This window comes from Pistacia vera, unplaced genomic scaffold (assembly GCF_008641045.1).
Source record: "Pistacia vera cultivar Batoury unplaced genomic scaffold, PisVer_v2 Contig678, whole genome shotgun sequence".
Lineage (NCBI taxonomy): Eukaryota > Viridiplantae > Streptophyta > Magnoliopsida > Sapindales > Anacardiaceae > Pistacia > Pistacia vera.
In genome coordinates this window covers 374,788-393,940 of record NW_022196532.1, presented here as the reverse complement: position 1 = coordinate 393,940, position 19,153 = coordinate 374,788, and the positions used below count along the sequence as shown (strand labels likewise).

The following is a 19,153-nucleotide window of genomic DNA, read 5'->3' as shown; positions in this document are numbered from 1 at the left end:
CAAACAAAAATATATGATATCTCATTATCTCTTGAATATATATATTTATTTACTAGCTTATATATATTCAGTCATAGAATATATACTTTGACCAAGTCATCACTCATTAGTTTTTTTTTTTTTTTTTTTTAAATTATGCCTAGATTTCATAAGTTGACCAGAAAAAAAAAAAAAAACACCCAGAAAAGAAAAGAAATTTATTATACTTATTACATGGATGAGTGAACTGTTATGTTACACCAGAGCAAGTGTTAGCTTAGCTTTTGTGGAAATACAATGCCCCCATCTCTCTTTTAAAATAACATCTTATTTGGCGTTAGAAATGCACAGAGAAACAAAAAAAACTGCTACTTCTGGACTTCCCTAACTTCTGCCACCACCAATGCTTGCTGCTGCTCTTGCTCCCCCCCTTCAACTGTTTCCACTTCTTCCCGTTTTGGCACTAGATGTTGCCGGCAGTACCGGAGTATTACCAAAGAGATAAATGCTGCAAATATAAGAGATTTGGAAATATACTGATCAGGGAGATCATGAGCTTGATATTACATCTTATATGTAAAGCGTCATTCACTACTTTGTGAACTATAATTTCAACCGCAGTTTCCTGGGTGATTGTAGGTCTCCCAATTCCTTTTTGGTCCAAATTGCTAAGTTACAACATAAATTGACATGGGTTATTTTAGATTTTCAAGGATCTTGGCATATCTTTTTGATCAATCACTAGCCCAAATTGCTAACAAAGTGTTTTAAGTGCCACAAGAATGCAACCCACACATTAATCATAAATGTTGTGGATAATCGTTTCAAAACCACCCACACATGAATCATAAATGTTATGGATAATCGATTCAAAACCATGGATCGCAGGTTGGTAATCTGAAAAATACCTGTTAAAATACGTGTTTTTACAGTGGACAGATTCCAGAAGGCCATGACTGCTGATGCTGCCAAAATCTTCTTGTGAGAACAAGCTCCCCATGCTTCGAGCATGTAAGATTTCATATTATCAGCTGCAGTACCCAAAATTCACTATTATATTATATCTAAAAGAGAGAAACCAACTTCTTTACAAGTACATGGCCGAGTTGTAACTTAAAATACATACCTTTTTGGTTTATCCTATCAGAATAGCATGAGTACAGTTTTGGGACAGTGAAACTGATAAAAAACCCTGCCCAAATTCGCACCAACAAGAACATTTGCATCAGGAGCTAAAAACATTGAGAAACTTCTCATAAACTTGACCTCAAATTATGAGATGGGTATTAGTATTGTAGTGATCATACCAAGAGCAAGAAGCCTCCGCATTGTTATAATATGGCCATACTCAGCTCCTAGAAGCAAAAATGGAACTGCCTGTATCCAGAAGCATTACAAAGCTCATATAAGAAGCAAATTACAGGCATGTTTTAGAGTCTTTAAACGCATGAACAGTGATATTTATTCTTACTTTGAGGGTCGTTGATGGCTCTCCTGAGAAAAGCTCTCTTGTCTTTGAAATTGCAAGGTTTGTGGCTGGAAGAATTAGTCTACCGAATCTCAAAATGTCCTCTTCTTTCAGCTTAAACTCACGCTTCTTCCCATCATTATTTCTGTAAATTTCCCAATTCCAAAACTCAGAAAAAATAAAAAAAAAAAACAAAAGAGAATGAATGGGAAGATAACATGATAAGACTAATTGGATTTGTACCTTTGCAAAATTGAATTTGAGAAGAATGAAGCACCCAAGAACAGAAAACTAAGTTGCGAAATTGCCGAAAAGATGCTTATATCATGGAAGTGGAAAGATTTAGATATCTAATTAATCAAAACACAAAACAGAATGTAAATGAAATGACAATAGAGAAAATAAGAAACACACACCTAAAGCTGACTCCTTTTGTAAAACAAGAAGACAAGAAACATAAACATCCAAGACCAAACCAAAGGCTCGACTTTGCAACATCTCTCCACATTATCAAATCAACAAACAAATGCCCGATTCGATCAAGATTCCCGTGACCACCATCATCCATTTCTAAATCCACCACATCACCATCAAACCAATCATAAATAAAAGCAGAATAAAAAGTAAAAATAAAGAATAAAAAATAAATGAAACCAAAAAAACAATCAAAGAATCATCAACACATACTTGGAGATAAACTCGACGAAGGAACACAAGGGACCAAACTAAGCTTCTCTTTCTTTGACCGCACGCTATGCCTCCTTTTTCTTAGTTTCCCAATCTCATCCACTAACCCAATGTCTCTCTCTTCTCTCATTATCTCAATCTCCGATCGTCTCCTTAGCCTCCGGTTATTCCTCGGAGACCCACAACCGGATATGCCCATTTGAGCTCCTCTTGTTTTGCATCTCCTACGAGACCCAGTTGATTCCAGAGCCACCTCCTCAGCCGCATCAAGACGATCCGCTAAACGGGTTCTTGATTTTCTCAACGGAGAAGGTGAGAGTAAGAGTAATTCTGGGAGAGGAAGAGCGGGAGATACCGAAGAGTGTTTCTTGGGAGGAGATATGAGGTCTAGAGAAAGATGTGGCGGCTCTTCAGAGCTCATTCTTGCGAGGCGCAAGGCTGATTTGGTTTGAGAACTGGGGTTTGAATCCATTAATTTTGTGAACTGAATTGAACTGAACTGATTAAAGACAAAATATTTTGAGAGGATTCTGCGTTCTTGAAAAAAATGTTTTAGTATTGCATTCTGATTTGTGAGAAATTGGTGGGATTTGAACTGATTAAAGGAATTTTGGCTTTGAAGGAAATTTGATAATAATGGTAGGAGCCGTTAGAGAGAGGAAAGGGTTTTTTTATTTCTTTATGTGAAGTTTGAATTTTTTTTGGCGGCGGGGACAGAGGAACGATGAACTTCAACGGTAAGAAATTGAAGGCCGATTGATTTGTGCCGTTTGTGGAATTGTGGGCCTTGTTTACTGTTTAGTGGGGTGCCATTTGTCAACCTCGGAACTTGGATTCTGTTGTGGGCTTTTGTAATGAGTGACGAGATAGATTAATAACGGGGCCTAACGACAGTTCTTGCCACCCGAAAAGTTTTAAAATGACAGAGTCCACCCATCCATGTAATTTCTCCGTTAATTTCAACTGCGGAAGGATAAAACAGTAAATTTAGTTTATTTTAATATTTTATTTTCTTTTTAAAATTTTGGTAACCTAACAAGAATGCTTCACTAATCCCGTACATCATTTGATGAATGCTTTCTCGATTGATTTACAAACCCCCCGATATCAGTCTCCTGTAATTACAACTCAAATTATCATCACGCTTTAAACTTCAATCATTGAACAAGAACAAAAGCAAAAATTTTCCCATAAAAAAACTAACTTTAAAGTTGTTGATGCGTGATTTTGACACCAATGAAACGCACGTGTGAAATGTTAGGTTGGCCCAAAAGACACACGTGAATAGAAAGGAAAATGACACTAAATGCAGTGAGAAAGGAGTTTTAAAGTGGTTCGGATGCTAAGAAAGCAAATCCTACGTCCACTGATGTTTTTATTAATGATAAAGGTCAGGTCGCTTTAGACGATTGACTTTACACTGATGATACAAGGTATTAAAGACTGTCTTTTCTAGAGAGAGAGAGAGAGAGTTTTGTCAAGAGTAAAAATGTGTCAATCCCCTTAATGAGAGAGGAGCTCCCATTTTATAGTGGGATGCCTTGAGATAATGATCACTGAATCTGTAAGTTGGTGGGATAATCCGTGCAAATCCTTCGTTTAGAGTAATTCATGTGATTTGCTGCAGGGATTGGACACGCGGGATCATCACAACTCCTTGCTGGCCTGACGTGCATCCATTATTCTGACGGAAGCAAGCTGTGGGGTGCAACCATGATCACATGACGCAGCTGTGCCAGAATGGCAGTAGACTCTTCCTGAGGTCTGACCTTTCGCACTTAATTGGGTGCCACGTCAGCCCTATGTTCCCAGACATAACAGAAGTCTCCTAGTTTTTAAGGTTTGAGAACCGAACCTTGGAAACTACAAGTCATACCGCAATTGGGTGATTCCTGGAGATTCTGGAAATTCTGACCTGTTTGAAAGTAGGTCGAGATGGCACTTTTTCGAGAACGACATCGCATGTTCATTATTTGCAGGGGACAAACTACCTGATTTCGTCAGACGTCATTTGTTGTCCTTTTGATATGGGTGCATTTAATGAAGCAGTCCCTACGCTGACAGATGTGCCCTGTGCGTGATAAGTGCCAGCCAGATGCATTAAATGCATTGTGCGCTGACACCATACGCCTTATCAGGACATTAAATGCGTTGTACGTTGAAACGACGCCTTTTATCAAAGCATTAAATGTAGATTTGAGATGCAATTAATGCTCTGAGGAAGAGAGATGGCCGTCGTTTGAGCTTTTCAACAGAAGAGATGAAGGTTTAACTTTATCTAGTCATGACGCTCACTCTTCTCCGCTGATACGCGACACGTGGTCGTGATCAACGGTGAGAAACCTTTGCCGCCCAAATGCCGTTTCGATTCCAAGAGATTGAAACGCCGATTCATATGCTATAAAAACCTCGAGTCGTTCTCAGGCAATGTCACCAGAGCCTTTTTCTTAGAGAGTAAAAGATTTTCGCAAGCTTGGAACCTATCTCTCAAACCAGCATTTTTCCAGTATTCGAAGCGGAAGCTATTCTCATACTTCGAGAGGTAAGAGCTTTTCTCTGTTTTTGTTTCATTATCTTCCATGGCTGAGTGGCGTCTGTCTTCCGGTAGCCTATTGGAGACGAGATGCTTAGGTCAGGTTCGAGCCATGAATGGCGGCTCGAATCATGCCGTTAGGGTTTCCTTTGGAATTTAGGGAGTTTGTCTCCTCCCACATCATTGTACGAAATAGCGTACGGCGACTAAATGACCTTTCTGCTTGTCACTTTTGCAGACTAGCAAAATGGACCCCTCAGCAACCAGATTCGAACAGGGAACCGGTTCGTCTCCATAGGGTGCTCCAAACATCCCTATCGAGGTCTTCTCGGTTCTTACCGGGGATGAGCTTGAGAGGGTAATAAAGCAGTACAACATCGAGGTAGATGCTTTCCTCGACGTGGCGCACTCATCGCGGTACCCGTTGAGTGGTCTGGCCGCGGTCTCTGAGGAGATCATTAAGGGTGGAGGACTAATCCCCTTCCACCCTTTCATCAGGTCGTTAGAAAAGCATATTTTGAGTGCAATGAATTTGTCAAAAAAAAAAAAAAAAAAAAAAGAGTCTACTTGGTTCCTAGAAGCGGCAATGGCCGTCATAATGAAAGAAGAAAAACTTCGTTTCATAGGCCCCCACGTTGCTCGGGTAGCTGTGTATCCCATCGGCAATAGTAGGTCGCCTGAACAAGTAGTAAGAGTCCTTGTCCTTGCTCTTTTTCAAATAATACGAGCAACCGACCTCCATCACGGTCAGCTCACCGAACCCGTTCTCTTGGCACGCGATGTGACCACGACGCTTCGGGCAGTGCACCTGGTCAGCGGGATAGTAGAAGAGCTGATCAAAGGGGGGGAGGGGGGGGGGGGGCTTCTGTTATGCCTCAAAAGTCACGCTTATGTCAGCCTAATAAATGTGCTGCCAAGCCCGTATCTCCTCAAAAATATTCACACCAACTCTATCTCATTTCAAGAAATGAATGGACGAGAGTCTTCCATGTGTCAAGGCAACTTGCAAAACACTCATTACATTGAGTGTTTAGGTGTATAAATGGGCACTTCTCTTCCCGAAAAAGGGGGTTGGGCTGAGATTTGAGCTTCATTTCATTCTCTCTCTGTAAACACTGTATTTCTTCATCTTTGTATGTCTTATGGGAAAAATCATAGAAATAGTCAGAGATCAATAAAATAACAGTGGATATAGGAGTCGCTTGTTGAGCATCCGAACCACTATAAAAACCCCCTCTTGCCAATCTTTTATTTATTTTTCTGCAAAATATATAATCTCAGCTCCATATTCAAATCTTATGGATCCATTCACGTGTGATTCCTAAGTCCGCTTAGCGCTTCTCACGTGCGAGTCGTTGGTGTCCAAAATCAAGCGTCAACAAAAGCTTTGAATGTTATATCCATGTCTGCCAAACTTTGAAGCAGATCAATTGGAGAATTTTCAGATTGAAAATCAAAAACAGAATCAAACTCATCTCATAAAATTCATAAAAACAAAAACTTGAAATGAAAAAAAAATAATAAATAAAGAAACCAGGTCAGGATCTTCAAGATTTTCTTTAATTTCAAGAACTCTTTCCCGTTCATCGCAAACAAACCGCCATAAGGATCCACATCATCCCCATGATCATCATCATCATCAACTGAACGGGGCGTGTAGGGTGATATGTGGCCTTTATTCAAGCCTTCATGTTCAATCTCCTTCTCAATCTTAATGTCAACTCAATTATCCCGATTATCTCCCCCACCAGCGAAGTCGCAGTTTCGATAGTGCCTGGAAATACATGTGTCCGCTTAGTCACCTTTTCCTCTGAGCAAAACCCATCCCAAACACACCACCAAACTTCAATTCTTTCTCAACACAATTACCGCAATACATAACAATCATCAATCAAGAAAAATCATATCAAAAAAGCAAACAAATAATCAAGTCTTCTCTCGGCCAACTCGATTTTGACTCAGTTTGGCTGGCAATTGGAGCTTCTCGACTGGATAGATAAAGCCAGCATGTGTCTCTTGCGCCGCGCCTTTGGCCAATACAAGGGCCTTAGGTGCGGCCAGATTAAGCCAATAGCGACCACTGCCAGAGTGAGGAAAGATAAGAAGAGAAGAAAAAGGGAAGGGAAGAGAGAAAAGGAAGCACGAAAAGAAAAGAAAAGGGAAGACATAAAGCGGCCTGGTGCGATTGAAAGAGGAAAGAGAAGAAAGAAAGAAGGAAAGAGAAAGAAGAAAATAATTGGGGTTTTGTTTTTCAAGTTTATATATTGGGGGATAAAAGGACATAATTATCCTTCAATTGTTTTTTGAAATTATCATTCTTTCCTTCTGTAGTTGAAATTAACGGAGAAATTGGATGGATGGGTGGGAAACTGTGGTTTTGAAACTTTTTGGGTGGCAACTGGTCGTTAGGCCAAACCTTGGGTGGGAAGTTTTCGTTCACCCTTAATAAAATAATAACATTAAAGTATGCTTTATTTACCTGATATTCACTACAGACTTGTAGGGCTGTGCAAAAAAATCCGATATCCGATCCTAATCCGCTCGGCTCCGCTCCGCTCCGCTCCGCTCCGCTCTGCTCCGAAAAAATCGGATATCCGAAAATTCGGATCGGAATTTAGCAAAATCCGAATATTCGGATCGGATACCGGATCGGGATTATTAAAAAATCGGATATCCGTATCCGATCTGGATTTTACAAAACTATGTCTTTTTGAGTTTTAAAAATTAAATTAACCCTAACACTAACAGTCTAACTCTAACACAATTAAGTCAACTCTCTGTCTCTCTCACTCTTTGTCTCTCTCGGCCTCTCGCTCGAACACGAACACTCAGTCACGCATAGTCGCACAGCCTCTCACAGAGTCACAGTCTCACTCTCTCAGACCAGATCTCGTTTGTTGTCTCAGTCTCTCACTGTCTCTCTCGCTCAAACACGCACAACCTTTCACTCTCTCAGACCAGATCTCGTCTGTCGTCTCAATCTCTCACTGTCTCTCTCGCTCAAACACGCACAACCTTTCACTCTCTCAGACCAGATCTCATCTCAATCTCACTCTTTCTCTATCGCTCAACTCTCTGACTCTCTCGCTCAAACACGCACAGACAAACACACAGTCAGTCAGCCACTCTCTCGGTGTCTCACTCTCTCTCGCTCGAACACTCTTAGATCTCAGTCTCTCTGACAATTGAAGCCCCAAATTGATTGTTGTCACAGCCTAGTGCGACTGCCGCCACATCGTAATAGCCTGGGTTTCCTCTGTGCTGCAGTGCTGCTTAGTGCTTATGTTTGTAGTTCATTGAAATTGCTTGCATCTTAGATTATTATTATTGTTCACTTTGATGTTGTTCCTATGAAATGTGACACATTCTAACTGATGACGGATTGCATATGTCCTTGCAATATGGCTTTGGAGCATTATTAGCCTTAAGGATTGAATTATTTGATTTTAATAAGAAAATCTTAAAATTCGGATAAATTTCGGATATCCGATTATCCGATCCGAATAATCAGATATCCGTAAAACCGGATATCCACATAATTCGGATCAGATTCGGATCAATATATAGCCTGATCTGAAAATTCGGATCGGATATCCGGATTTGAACAACCCTACAGACTTGTAGCTTTCTCTCTTAAAAGGAACTGTTTTGCAAGCCTCTTTTACTCAAGGATTTTTGTTTTAAGAAGTAAGAATTTTTATCTAGTACCTGATGAGTGATGAACTGATGATGACAAAATTATCCAAAAATAGATTCTGAAAGATAGCTAATGGTAATGGGCATTTTTCCAGAATATATATTCTCTTTTGGATTTGTTTGACTAACGATATGCAAATATTTGTGGATTGTGGTCTCATCATCTGTATGAAATCAACAATATGAGTTCTGAAGTATTGCCCATCATCTCATCATCCATTCATGAATTTGTAAATATCAACTTTATATAAGTTGTTGTGTTATTCTCTTTCAAGGATTAATCGGATTGTATGTAAAATAATTTTAAACAATATAATAAAAAAAAAAAGTTTACATAAATGATTTAAGGTTGTTATGCCATTAAATTGCTGATATGTAGATGCACGTCACATCCCCTTGCAATTATAAATAAACTTGAATATTGTGCAATCAAGTAACTGACTCCCTAAAAATCAAGTTCTCATCAACAAAGGGCCACTTGGCACAACGCCAAGAAGTTATCAGAATTTGAGAAAGAACCAATTGCTACGCGTTGCAATTTCTTCAAGCCAGCAAGTAGATAATCATTTCATTAAAAAAGCAGCCGTATATAAATTGACCATTGATACACGTTGAAGGGGGATGGACAGATAAAAGCTGGGTATACATTCGATCTTTTGCTATTATTTTTCTCCCTATAAAAAGTTTTATTTCATTTTTGTATGTTTTTATAAGTGGTATTAAAACACTCTCTTATTAATCTTTTATTTATATTTTTTCAAATATATAATATTATTATATTATAAACACTTTCATAATATCTCACATGTAGATTTGTAACAGTTTGCATGTATTTATTTTATTAGTATCAAAGTGGCGCATCAACAAAGGTTATATACTATGCTATTGAATGTGACTGAGTTAATTTATATTGGTACTAGGATTTTAATTCAAACCCACCTAATGAACAACATTAATATAATAATATTACTCATTAACTGCATAACCATTCAGTGTCAGACATTTGCACCAATTGAAGTTTATTTTAGTAGACAAGACACCAACTATTTTGATTTTCGCTTGAATATGTTGAATCAAAAGGCGGGGACACCAAATACAGGATCCTGGGCCCAACTGCCCGACAGATTTTTATTTTTGCCTGGCATGCCTCAGGCAGAAGCTCTTTATCCTCTCAATCCCATCTTCAAAGAGTTTCTACATCAAGGGCAAAACATAAGCGAAGCCAATTCTTCAGTCCCACAATCACCCCTGCAAATATTAATAATGTGCTTAACTCTAATTCCTCAAATTACATCTACTGTAGATGTGGCATTTCATAGCAACCATTAGATGATTTCCGATCATAATTCAACAGAAGTAAAAATGAAATCATAATTCTACCAAAACAAGAAAGGAATCAAAGAATTGAAGTGCTCTCTTTATTGTTCACCTGGCAAAACAATCACGGATTCCTCCTTAGCTAACTTGAAACAGAAGTCCACATCGTCATCAATACCTTGAAGATACGACACGTCCAACTTCGCCTGGAATTGATAAACAAAATATAACCTCAAATAATTTATCAATGTAATGTTAATTGTAACAGCTTCATTACAGTTACAGACTCACCATTAGAAACACAGATCCTGCAGGTTTTGTTGGGCAAGTAATGCAAGGATTCTCTTTAATTCTCTCACAAAGAATTTCTGAATTTTCTCAGAGCAGGTTAATACTTTTAAAGAAGAAATCACTTTCTGTTTTCTCAAGGACTTCCGGAAGTGCGGCCTGTTAATTGCATTAAACATGTTCAAATGCAAATGTACAAAGTATGAACAAAGAAAAGCATGACAATCAAACTATGATGACTAATAAGTCTTCTGAATCTAAGTAATATTATTTGTCTCTTATTGAGTACCTGAATGAATGTTACGGGATCGGAGATGATATTGAGACAAGCCTTTAGGTAATCCGCAATCTGTGAGGGCATTAAAATACAATTGGTGAACTTGCCTGAATATAAAAACTGAACGAAATAGAGAAGCAACAGGAACAAAATAATAATAGTTAAACAAAACAAACAGTAAACAAAGAAAGTAATACGCGCGATTTACCCTGGTTCATCCAATGTGGGCTACGTCCAGCTGAGTCAATATTATTGCAATATGCCTCACCTCTCTCGTTTACAATGAATGAATTGTTCTCACACCCATAACAAGAGAAAAGTATTTTTATATACTAGGTTTAAGAGATTAAACCTAGTTTTACAAGAATTCCTATTCCTAAGCCCAACCCAAAAAGGAATTAATAACTTAAAAGGAATCCTACAGCGGTTATACATGGAAAAGCCCAAAACCGCCTACAGCGGGACTCCCGAGTGCGTCTCCGTTACCCATTAATGCTGAAGTAGTCGACAACTCCAACAAAAACTAGTCTAAAGATGCAAGGAGAGAGAGAAAAGAAGAACCTTTGATTTTTGGAGGTTGCCACTGGGATCACATGTCAGAGGCCAACCGAGTTTCCAACCAGTAACAGCCCATCTCTTTGATATGGAACCAAGAGTAATAACAGGAACAATTGGTGCAAAAACTCCCACCGGCACAAATGATTTACTTCCAAAAGTGAGATGACCATAGACTTCATCTGTAATCACCAGAATCCCAAGCTCTTTTGCTGTCTCTGCTATCTGAAATTCATCAAAATTCCACTATGAGAACCAACAGTACATGATAAATAAAGAGCATAATGTGCATTGATGATCAAACCTTCTTCAAATGGTCATAAGAGGAAACATTCCCACATGGACTTCCTGGGTTAATAGTGAGAATACCAACAGTATTCTCATCTGCAGGAGCTTTAACACCATCAAGATCCACTTCCCAGCCTTTTTCAGGAAGAAGATCATAGTGACGAACTTCAAGGTGGCTAAATGCACAACGAGCATCATAATTTGGGAAACCTACACTAGGCAGCAAAATATTGGCACCTGGATAAGCAAAAACTGTCACAATGATTTCCATCGCCTGTGCACAGCCTGATGTGATATAAACATCTTCAGGAGATAACTTGTATGGAAGGTCCCGGGATAGATAATCAGCAACAACCCTACTCATCAATAGATTTATATATTCGGAACAAGCTCGGAAACATTCAACTTCATACTATAAGAAATTATGTAATTAAGCTACCTTCTAGCAGGAAGAATACCAAGAAATGGGGCCTAACAATTGAATTTAGCAGATTGAAGAGCATCGACAACTGCTTTTTCAACTGTGTGACTGGTACGAATGCCAGACAAAGCACCAGGGTCACCATGGCTAAGTGGAATAACAAGCCTTTGATCTGCTTCATTGACACTCTGCCTCAGCTTACTCAGAGTGCCTCTGACGGTGACAGTTATATCTATGCCTGGGTTCAGTTCTTCATTTACTCTAGAACTCCATTTCTTCCACATTTTCTCCATATGTTTCCAGTTCTTCCTTTAGATATTTCCCTTGAAATCAGTAAAGACTCTTCCTTATTGGGTTTGAGCTTAGGAATATGAATCCTTATAAAACTAGGTTTTGTCACTTTAAACCTAGTATATAAACATATTTTTCTCCTATTATGAGTGTGATAGCAATCATAGGACAATTTATTCATTATAAACGAAAGAGATGAGAAAGTATTACAATAATATTGACTCAGTTGAACGTAACCCATATTGTCCGTGATTTGTTTTATTGTTATGTTGGTTTCATTGTTCTCTCTATTTCGTTCACTTGATACGAGGTTTGGTGCAGGGAGCTACTAAGTGCTAACCACATATGGCCAGATGACTAATACAAGATTCTTTTCTACCATTAAAACTGACGGAGAGAGAACATGGAATTTAATCTTTCATTGAGCTGTGTCAAAACGACATTGGTTTAAAGTTGACAGTAGTTTTTCTCTGCTTTTAGATTTGTTGACCCTATACAAATTGTCAATCCACTTCTGACACATATCCAAGTTCACTAGGCTTGACCCTATCTAATCATATCTTTAAAACTATGTGCACATTCTGTTCTGCACGAAACTAGATTGTTTTGTTGTGTTATCCTTAGTAGGGAAATAGATCTTTCTTGCAAATTACATTTTGAGAGGCTGAAAGCTTGTCAGTATGTAAGATTTGTTGTCATGACACTTTTGAAATCTACTCTATTTGGGTGGCAATTTATAAGCCAGAACCTCACTAATGCATCTGGCATCACCATTAAAGGGGTGGTGATGAAGTTAATGGACAATATCAACAAAGATGATCCACAACACACCATTCCTTAGGCCATGGCAACCCCTCCACCTTTCCCAGCTTTTTGTACTGCTGCTGTAGCCGAAGATGCCGTTGTTCATGCCCTCCGCTCCGCCAATTATAATTGCTATTCACCCACTACTGGTGTTCTCCCTGCTAGAAGGTAGATTTAACAGTTTAGGCATGAGCATATGCTGATTTAAGTATGTTTTTGTTGTGAGTTGGATAGATATTATACTAAAATATTTTTTTTTTTAAAGATAAAATTGTATTGTTTTTCTAGTGATAAGGTAAGTGAACGCTATTTGTTTATTGACTGTTGTGTTCGAAGTTTTTTGTGATATGTTTGTAGCAAAGTCAGAAATACTCATATAGATAGTCCAAGAATTGAACGTACACTCAAAAACACACATATCATTAATTTTGGAAGGTTAGATACAATCTCAGTGATTAAAAGATAAATAATATTATGTACACTAACCAAAAACCATACAATTCAAGTACTAACTGACGTGACAGATCTCTCTTATTGCTACGTTAGTTTCCCCAAAAAAACTAAAAAAAAAATTTTCAAAATTTCAGTTGTTAGTACTTGGATTAGTACAATTTGATTAGTGCACATAACATTATTCTTAAAAGATTCATTAATCAAACGGAGGAGATTATAGTCATTGGAGTAGCAATACAAGTGATCGGAGATTGCATAATGCAGAAGTAAGTATCAAGATGAAACAGAAAATTTAGAAATCCTACTTTTCATTTGAAATTACAACCTATGGAACTATTCAAGTCCTAAGAATAACCCATTTAAACGATCTGAATAAGTAAAACAGAATTGGCATATTCCAATTCCAATTCTAAGGTTTGGTTCAATTCTAAACTTGTATGAAGCCTTTGTAAAGAAGTTGATGACATTTAGACACTGGTTAAACTAAGACATGAAGACAGTACACTCTCTCTATTGTTTACCTCAATCTCTTCTTAACTTCCCATTCAACAATTGCCTTTTTGTAGGCTGCCTTTGAGGAGAGACCAAGCACACTTATACATTATTAATTGTAATTGCAATTCGTTAATGGTGGGCTTTTTATGAATTTTGTGTTTTCGTTTTCTGTTTTCAAAAAACATTGAAATTGTTTGAAAAATAAAAATGTGTTAGGCATATTTATCAATATTTTGAAGATATGAAAATAAAAATGTATTCGCCATAATTACCAGATGATAGTTTTCAAATTATATAAAATAATTTGAAATCATATTCGGCAACAAAACATAGTCACAATATATATATAAACAGAGTCTGCACATTTTACAATTAAAGACAATGAAAAATGAAATGATACACGAACATACACTAAGATTTTTTCTTGGACAATGTCAGTGGGTCTAACTTGTAGTTGAAGCTAGATTTACTTGGAGGCCAAGATTAAATTCTTGGTGAACAAGAACGAAGCCTCAACAAGGTAAGAGTTTCTAAAGAGGCGGCGGTGATTGATCTTAAAAACATAGGTGATTGTTGCAGTTAACCCTTTAAAAAACTATACAAATTCCATGGTTGAATGGTTAGGTGGGAGCAATAAAATAAGACTCTGAAGCAACATGTGACACAAAAACAGGTTCATAAAATAAGCAATTGTTTTTTGTTTTTTCTACTGGGATGGAGATTCACATATGTTACTCTATATATATTGCAAGTGTAGACTGCCAACTCATGTCATTTCAGTGAAGTGAAGTTACTAAACTTCTTCCCAGTTTCTCGGTGCCACGACAACACAACACAAATAATGGAAAACATACTAGCAAAGAAATGGGGTTTGCAAGCTAACCAAACCATTCGAAGGGTGGTCACCACATTGATTGATAATCTTAACAAAGACAATATAAGACTCACCATTTCTTTCGGCTATGGCGACCCCTCTATCTTTCCCAGCTATAGGACTGCTACTGTAGCCGAAGATGCCGTTGTTGATGCCCTCCGCTCTGCCAACCATAATTGCTATTCACCCGCTGTTGGTGTTCTCCCAGCTAGAAGGTAAATATAACATTTCCTACATATTTGTTTGTAATTAAGCATATGCTTATTTAAGTATGTTTTGGTTTGTTACCTAGAATAACTCGTTTGGCTGTGTTGTGAGTTGAAAGGCACTAGTTTCGAGAGAGCTTGCTAAGAATATATACGGAAGAAACTGTTATGCCAAAAATACACACGCACCATCAATCAGAGTTCAACAAGCACTTAAAGATAGAGTGGTATTCACTGTCAAAAACTCAAACCACCTCCAAAAGATATTTTATATCAATCCTATTCCATTTTAAGATAAGGATTAGAGATATTTTATATCAATTCTATCCCATTTTAAAATAAGGATTAAGGACTAGTTCTCAGGTGTCAAGACAACTTGCAAAATCACTCATTATATTGACCTCAAAGGTGTATAAATAGGCACCCCTCTTCATGAAAAAGGGGCTGGCTAGGCATATGAGAGCTAGACAAATATTTGATCTTTATTATTTTTTCTCTGTAGACAAAACATTTCTCCATTTTTGTATGTCTTATAGGGAATATCAGAAAAATAGCCAGAAAATAATAAAATAACATTGAATGTAGGATTTGCTTTAAGCATTCGAACCACCATAAAAATCTCCTTGTCAATCAATTATTTATGTTTTTGCAAACATATATAATCTCAGCATCATAAACACTTCTTATGAATCATTAACGTGTAATTTATAAGTCAGCTTAACACTTTATATATGCAAGTCGTTGGTATCAAAATCAAGCATCAACAAAAACTATGATAATATCACTGAACATTGACTGTTAAAAAAAAAACTAAAAGAAGGTAGTTGTCCACAAAAGTTAATAGCCATTTAAAGGATGCAAAAAGATCTATGTAGAATAAGATTTAAAACTTTGTGTGTGTGTGTGTATAACATAATAGGATATAAAACTTACAAATACTTTAGTATAAAAAAACTACAACAGGGTGAACTAACGGCAGTATGTAAAATTACAGTGCAGAAACTATATAAATGATCAGTATTGTTAAATGTTAAACTAAACAAATATTGAACTATGACAGGGCCATTGCAGATTATCTCACTCGTGATTTACCATACAAGGTATCCACAGATGATGTTTATCTTACGGCAGGAAGCAAGCAAGCTATTGAAGTTATATTAGCTGTTCTTGCCCGTCCTGGTGCCAATATTTTGCTTCCAAGAACTAGCTACCCATTCTATGAAGATTTTGCGAGTCATCTCAATCTTGAATTTCGCCATTTTGATCTTCTTCCAGAAAAGAATTGGGAGGTTGATCTTGATGCTATGGAAGCTCTAGCAGATGAGAATACTCTTGCTATGGTTATTATTAATCCTGGCAATCCTTGTGGAAATGTCTTTACTTACCAACATTTGCAGAAGGTATGCAAATATATTTTTGTTTCTTTTTCTATTTATTTCTTTCCTTAGTTTGCTGGAGGCCATAAGTGAATACCTTTTTGAGGAAATAAAATGTTGATATTTAATATTAGTGAATGATGATTTCATGAAAATATATTAGATTGCAGAGACAGCAAGAAAGCTCGGGATAATGGTAATTTCTGATGAAGTTTATGAGAATATCACATTTGGCACTACCCCTTATGTGCGAATGGGTGTGTTTGGATCAATGGTGCCTGTCCTTACACTTGGATCATTATCAAAGAGATGGATAGTTCCTGGTTGGCGGCTTGGTTGGCTTGTGACATATGATCCCAATGGCATCCTTCAAAAATTAGGGGTCTGCCTTCAAATACCTATATTTGTGTTTTAAACCTACTATAATAATCTTGACATGATATTGATATTTTCATTTTTGTACTTGCCAGATTCTGGACTGCATTAAGGACTATCTAAATATTTCCTCTGATCCTGCAACCTTCGTTTAGGTTGGCAATTTATGATGTTCTTAGAGATGAATGTAAATCATATTGAAACAGAGTAATACCTATTCATCTCTTAAGTACAGTAGAATTAACAAAGATTCATTCTGAACTTATGTAAAAATTTACCCAAATAAATTTTGGGTGTACTCACCTTGAAGAGTATAATTTGTAGTGTTGAGAATTTAGTTTTTCAAGTCAAATTCTCTTGATTTTCACCTTGAAAACTTAATTATTGAATGCGGCAGGGAGCAGTTCCTCAAATCCTTGAGAACACCAAGGAGGATTTCTTCTCAAAAATCATTTGCATACAAGGAGAAGCTGTGGACATATGCTGCAATAGAATTGAGGAGATACCTTGCGTAACTTGTCCAAAGAAACCTGAAGGTTCCATGTTTGTAATGGTGAGAGGTGAGGTCAAATATAATCATATTATCTATATATCTATGCGTCAGGAGATGAGCGTATACCATTTTCCGTACTACTATTGCAGGTGAAGCTGAACCCTTCACTGTTGGAAAACATTAATGATGACATGGAATTCTCTCTCAAGCTTGCAAAAGAGGAATCAGTCATTGTTTTACCAGGTATGATATAAAATTTCTAAAATTTCTGGGTTTCGGATATTGAATTCTGAGCTTACCAATATGATAACCTCTAGCCTTCTCTGCTATATTGAAAGCAAATAATGGAAAATGGGCTTAATTTATCCCCCAGATTGTGTCAGTGGAAAATGCATTTGGTTTTATAGTTTTGTTGTCCTAAATCAAGTAGGGGAAAGGAGTAAAAAATTTAAAATTGAACATTTAAAACCTCCCTTTGGACTGTTTGCAGACTTGACATTATACATTGTCTAACCCTTTTGAAGCAGATAAACAAATCTTGCAGGAATAACAGTAAACATGAAAAATTGGCTCCGTTTATCTTTTGCGGTTGAGCTTTCAACTATGGAACAGGGTTTTGGGAGGATAAAAGCCTTTTGTCATAGACATGCCAAGAAGCAATAAATGTGTGTAAGTTATGAGATCGATAATAGGATGTTGATCTCAACTCATGCTCCATAGTTTCCCCTTCTCAAATAAATTTGGTCATGTGCAATTCAATCAATAAGGGCCAATGGTGATTGGCTTTGGCTACTCCGCATTGGATCAAAAGTGTTACTGGTTTGTTCTTTATTCAAAAGATTTCCTTTTATCAAGGAGTGTCGTCGCCAGTTGTGTGAATTTTTTATTGTTTTTATGTTATTAAATTCCTTATATATTGAACATGTTGCCTATTTTTTTTTTTCTTTTCTTTTCTTTACCTTATTTTCTGATGATAGCATAAATTGAATGATATATATCTAAAGTTACACAACACAACCAAAACATAAATGTTAATAATTACTTTTAAAATAAAAATAAAAATATTAAATAAGTAAGTTTCACACTCTGATCCAAATTTATCAATTATTACGGAAATGCTATTATTATGCCAGTTCTTTATAATCCAATCCCATATTACTGCCAACTATGAGATACTGTAGTAAGCAGAGGGATTGAATTTGAGAACCCAGGTTGAAATCAACATTTTATAAAATTAAAAAATAAACACTCTTGTTATTCTTGATGGAGATTTGTATTTATTGGGCCGTATGTCTACTGGAAGCGTGGCGGACTCTCAGGCTCCCAGCCCCAGCTCATAGTCACTGAACTCAACCTCTTGCCGCCACAAAACAGAAAATATAGTAGCTGGGAAATGGGCTTTGCATTGCAAGCTGACCAAGACCTCACTACTGCATCTAGCATCACCATTAAAGGAGTGGTGATGAAGTTAATGGACAATATCAACAAAGATGATCCAAGACCCACCATTCCTTGAGGCCATGGCAACTCCTCCGCCTTTCCAGCTTTCGGACTGCTACTGTAGCTGAAGATGCCATGTTCATGCTCTCCGCTCCGCCAATTATGATTGCTATTCACCCACTAGTGGTGTTCTCCCAGCTGGAAGGTAGATTTAACATTTTAGGCATGAGAATATGTTTATCTTGCTGGAATTGACGACCACTTCAATAATAAGGGGTTCCCTTACAAGGGATGAACATGTTGTCTCTTAGAATAACACCGTAGACAGAAAGTTAATCCCTTCATTTATTTATATTGTGCCAAGTAAAATTTTGGGGCCAGGAATATTGAAGAGGAACTTAATAAGTAAAACAAAATTCACATCCACGTTATGGACAGAACTTGAATAGAATCGTTGCTCTATTCATCAGTTTCAGATTCTCAAAAGCAATCTGAATTTTTGTTCCTTCGTAATACTGTGACAGCTATATATAGGATAAAGGATTTGGTCCTTATATTCGGAAAGAAGTGTGCAAATAGTTTCATTCCATAATTTATTAACTCAATCATTCTATTTAAAAAAAAAAAATTAAGAAATTAAAACAATCAAATTTGTATTTAAGTCTCGAAATAAAGAGCCACATCTTTGTTTTTTAAGAAGTTGGTAAAGTTCGTTAAAAGTTAAAGCTCCATTAAGATATTTTTTATTAAAAAATTCTTAAGATAATTTTGATATCAACCAGGGGTTTGAAAAACAACTGGACAATAAAAAATAAAAAAATCGGATGTACTCCAATC

The 19,153-nt window shown here is 37.0% G+C and overlaps 1 protein-coding gene and 2 pseudogenes across 1 annotated transcript; 1 reads left to right on the top strand and 2 right to left on the bottom strand.

Moving 5' to 3' along the window:
• Positions 1-183: 183 nt before the first annotated feature.
• LOC116113364 (reticulon-like protein B17) lies at positions 184-2,760 on the bottom strand. Its single transcript, XM_031399518.1, has 8 exons — positions 2,135-2,760; positions 1,864-2,017; positions 1,691-1,765; positions 1,451-1,592; positions 1,287-1,356; positions 1,106-1,171; positions 888-1,010; positions 184-487 (listed from the first exon to the last, which is right to left on the bottom strand). Exons 1-8 carry the CDS (start codon positions 2,604-2,606, stop codon positions 348-350), a joined length of 1,242 nt encoding a protein of 413 aa, XP_031255378.1. The 5' UTR covers positions 2,607-2,760; the 3' UTR covers positions 184-347.
• Positions 2,761-9,491: 6,731 nt separating this feature from the next.
• On the bottom strand, positions 9,492-11,802 carry LOC116113380 (annotated as a pseudogene).
• A 2,591-nt stretch (positions 11,803-14,393) lies between these two features.
• LOC116113378 lies at positions 14,394-17,539 on the top strand (annotated as a pseudogene).
• Positions 17,540-19,153: the final 1,614 nt, after the last annotated feature.

Bases quoted from the DNA above. Each gene is read 5' to 3' on its own strand.
- LOC116113364 (XM_031399518.1), bottom strand. From the start codon at position 2,606: ATGGATTCAAACCCCAGTTCTCAAACCAAATCAGCCTTGCGCCTCGCA. The intron at 1,593-1,690 runs GTACAAATCCAA...GGAAATTTACAG, and splicing joins TCAAATTCAATTTTGCAAAG to AAATAATGATGGGAAGAAGC. The intron at 1,357-1,450 runs GTAAGAATAAAT...TTCTGGATACAG, and splicing joins AGCCATCAACGACCCTCAAA to GCAGTTCCATTTTTGCTTCT.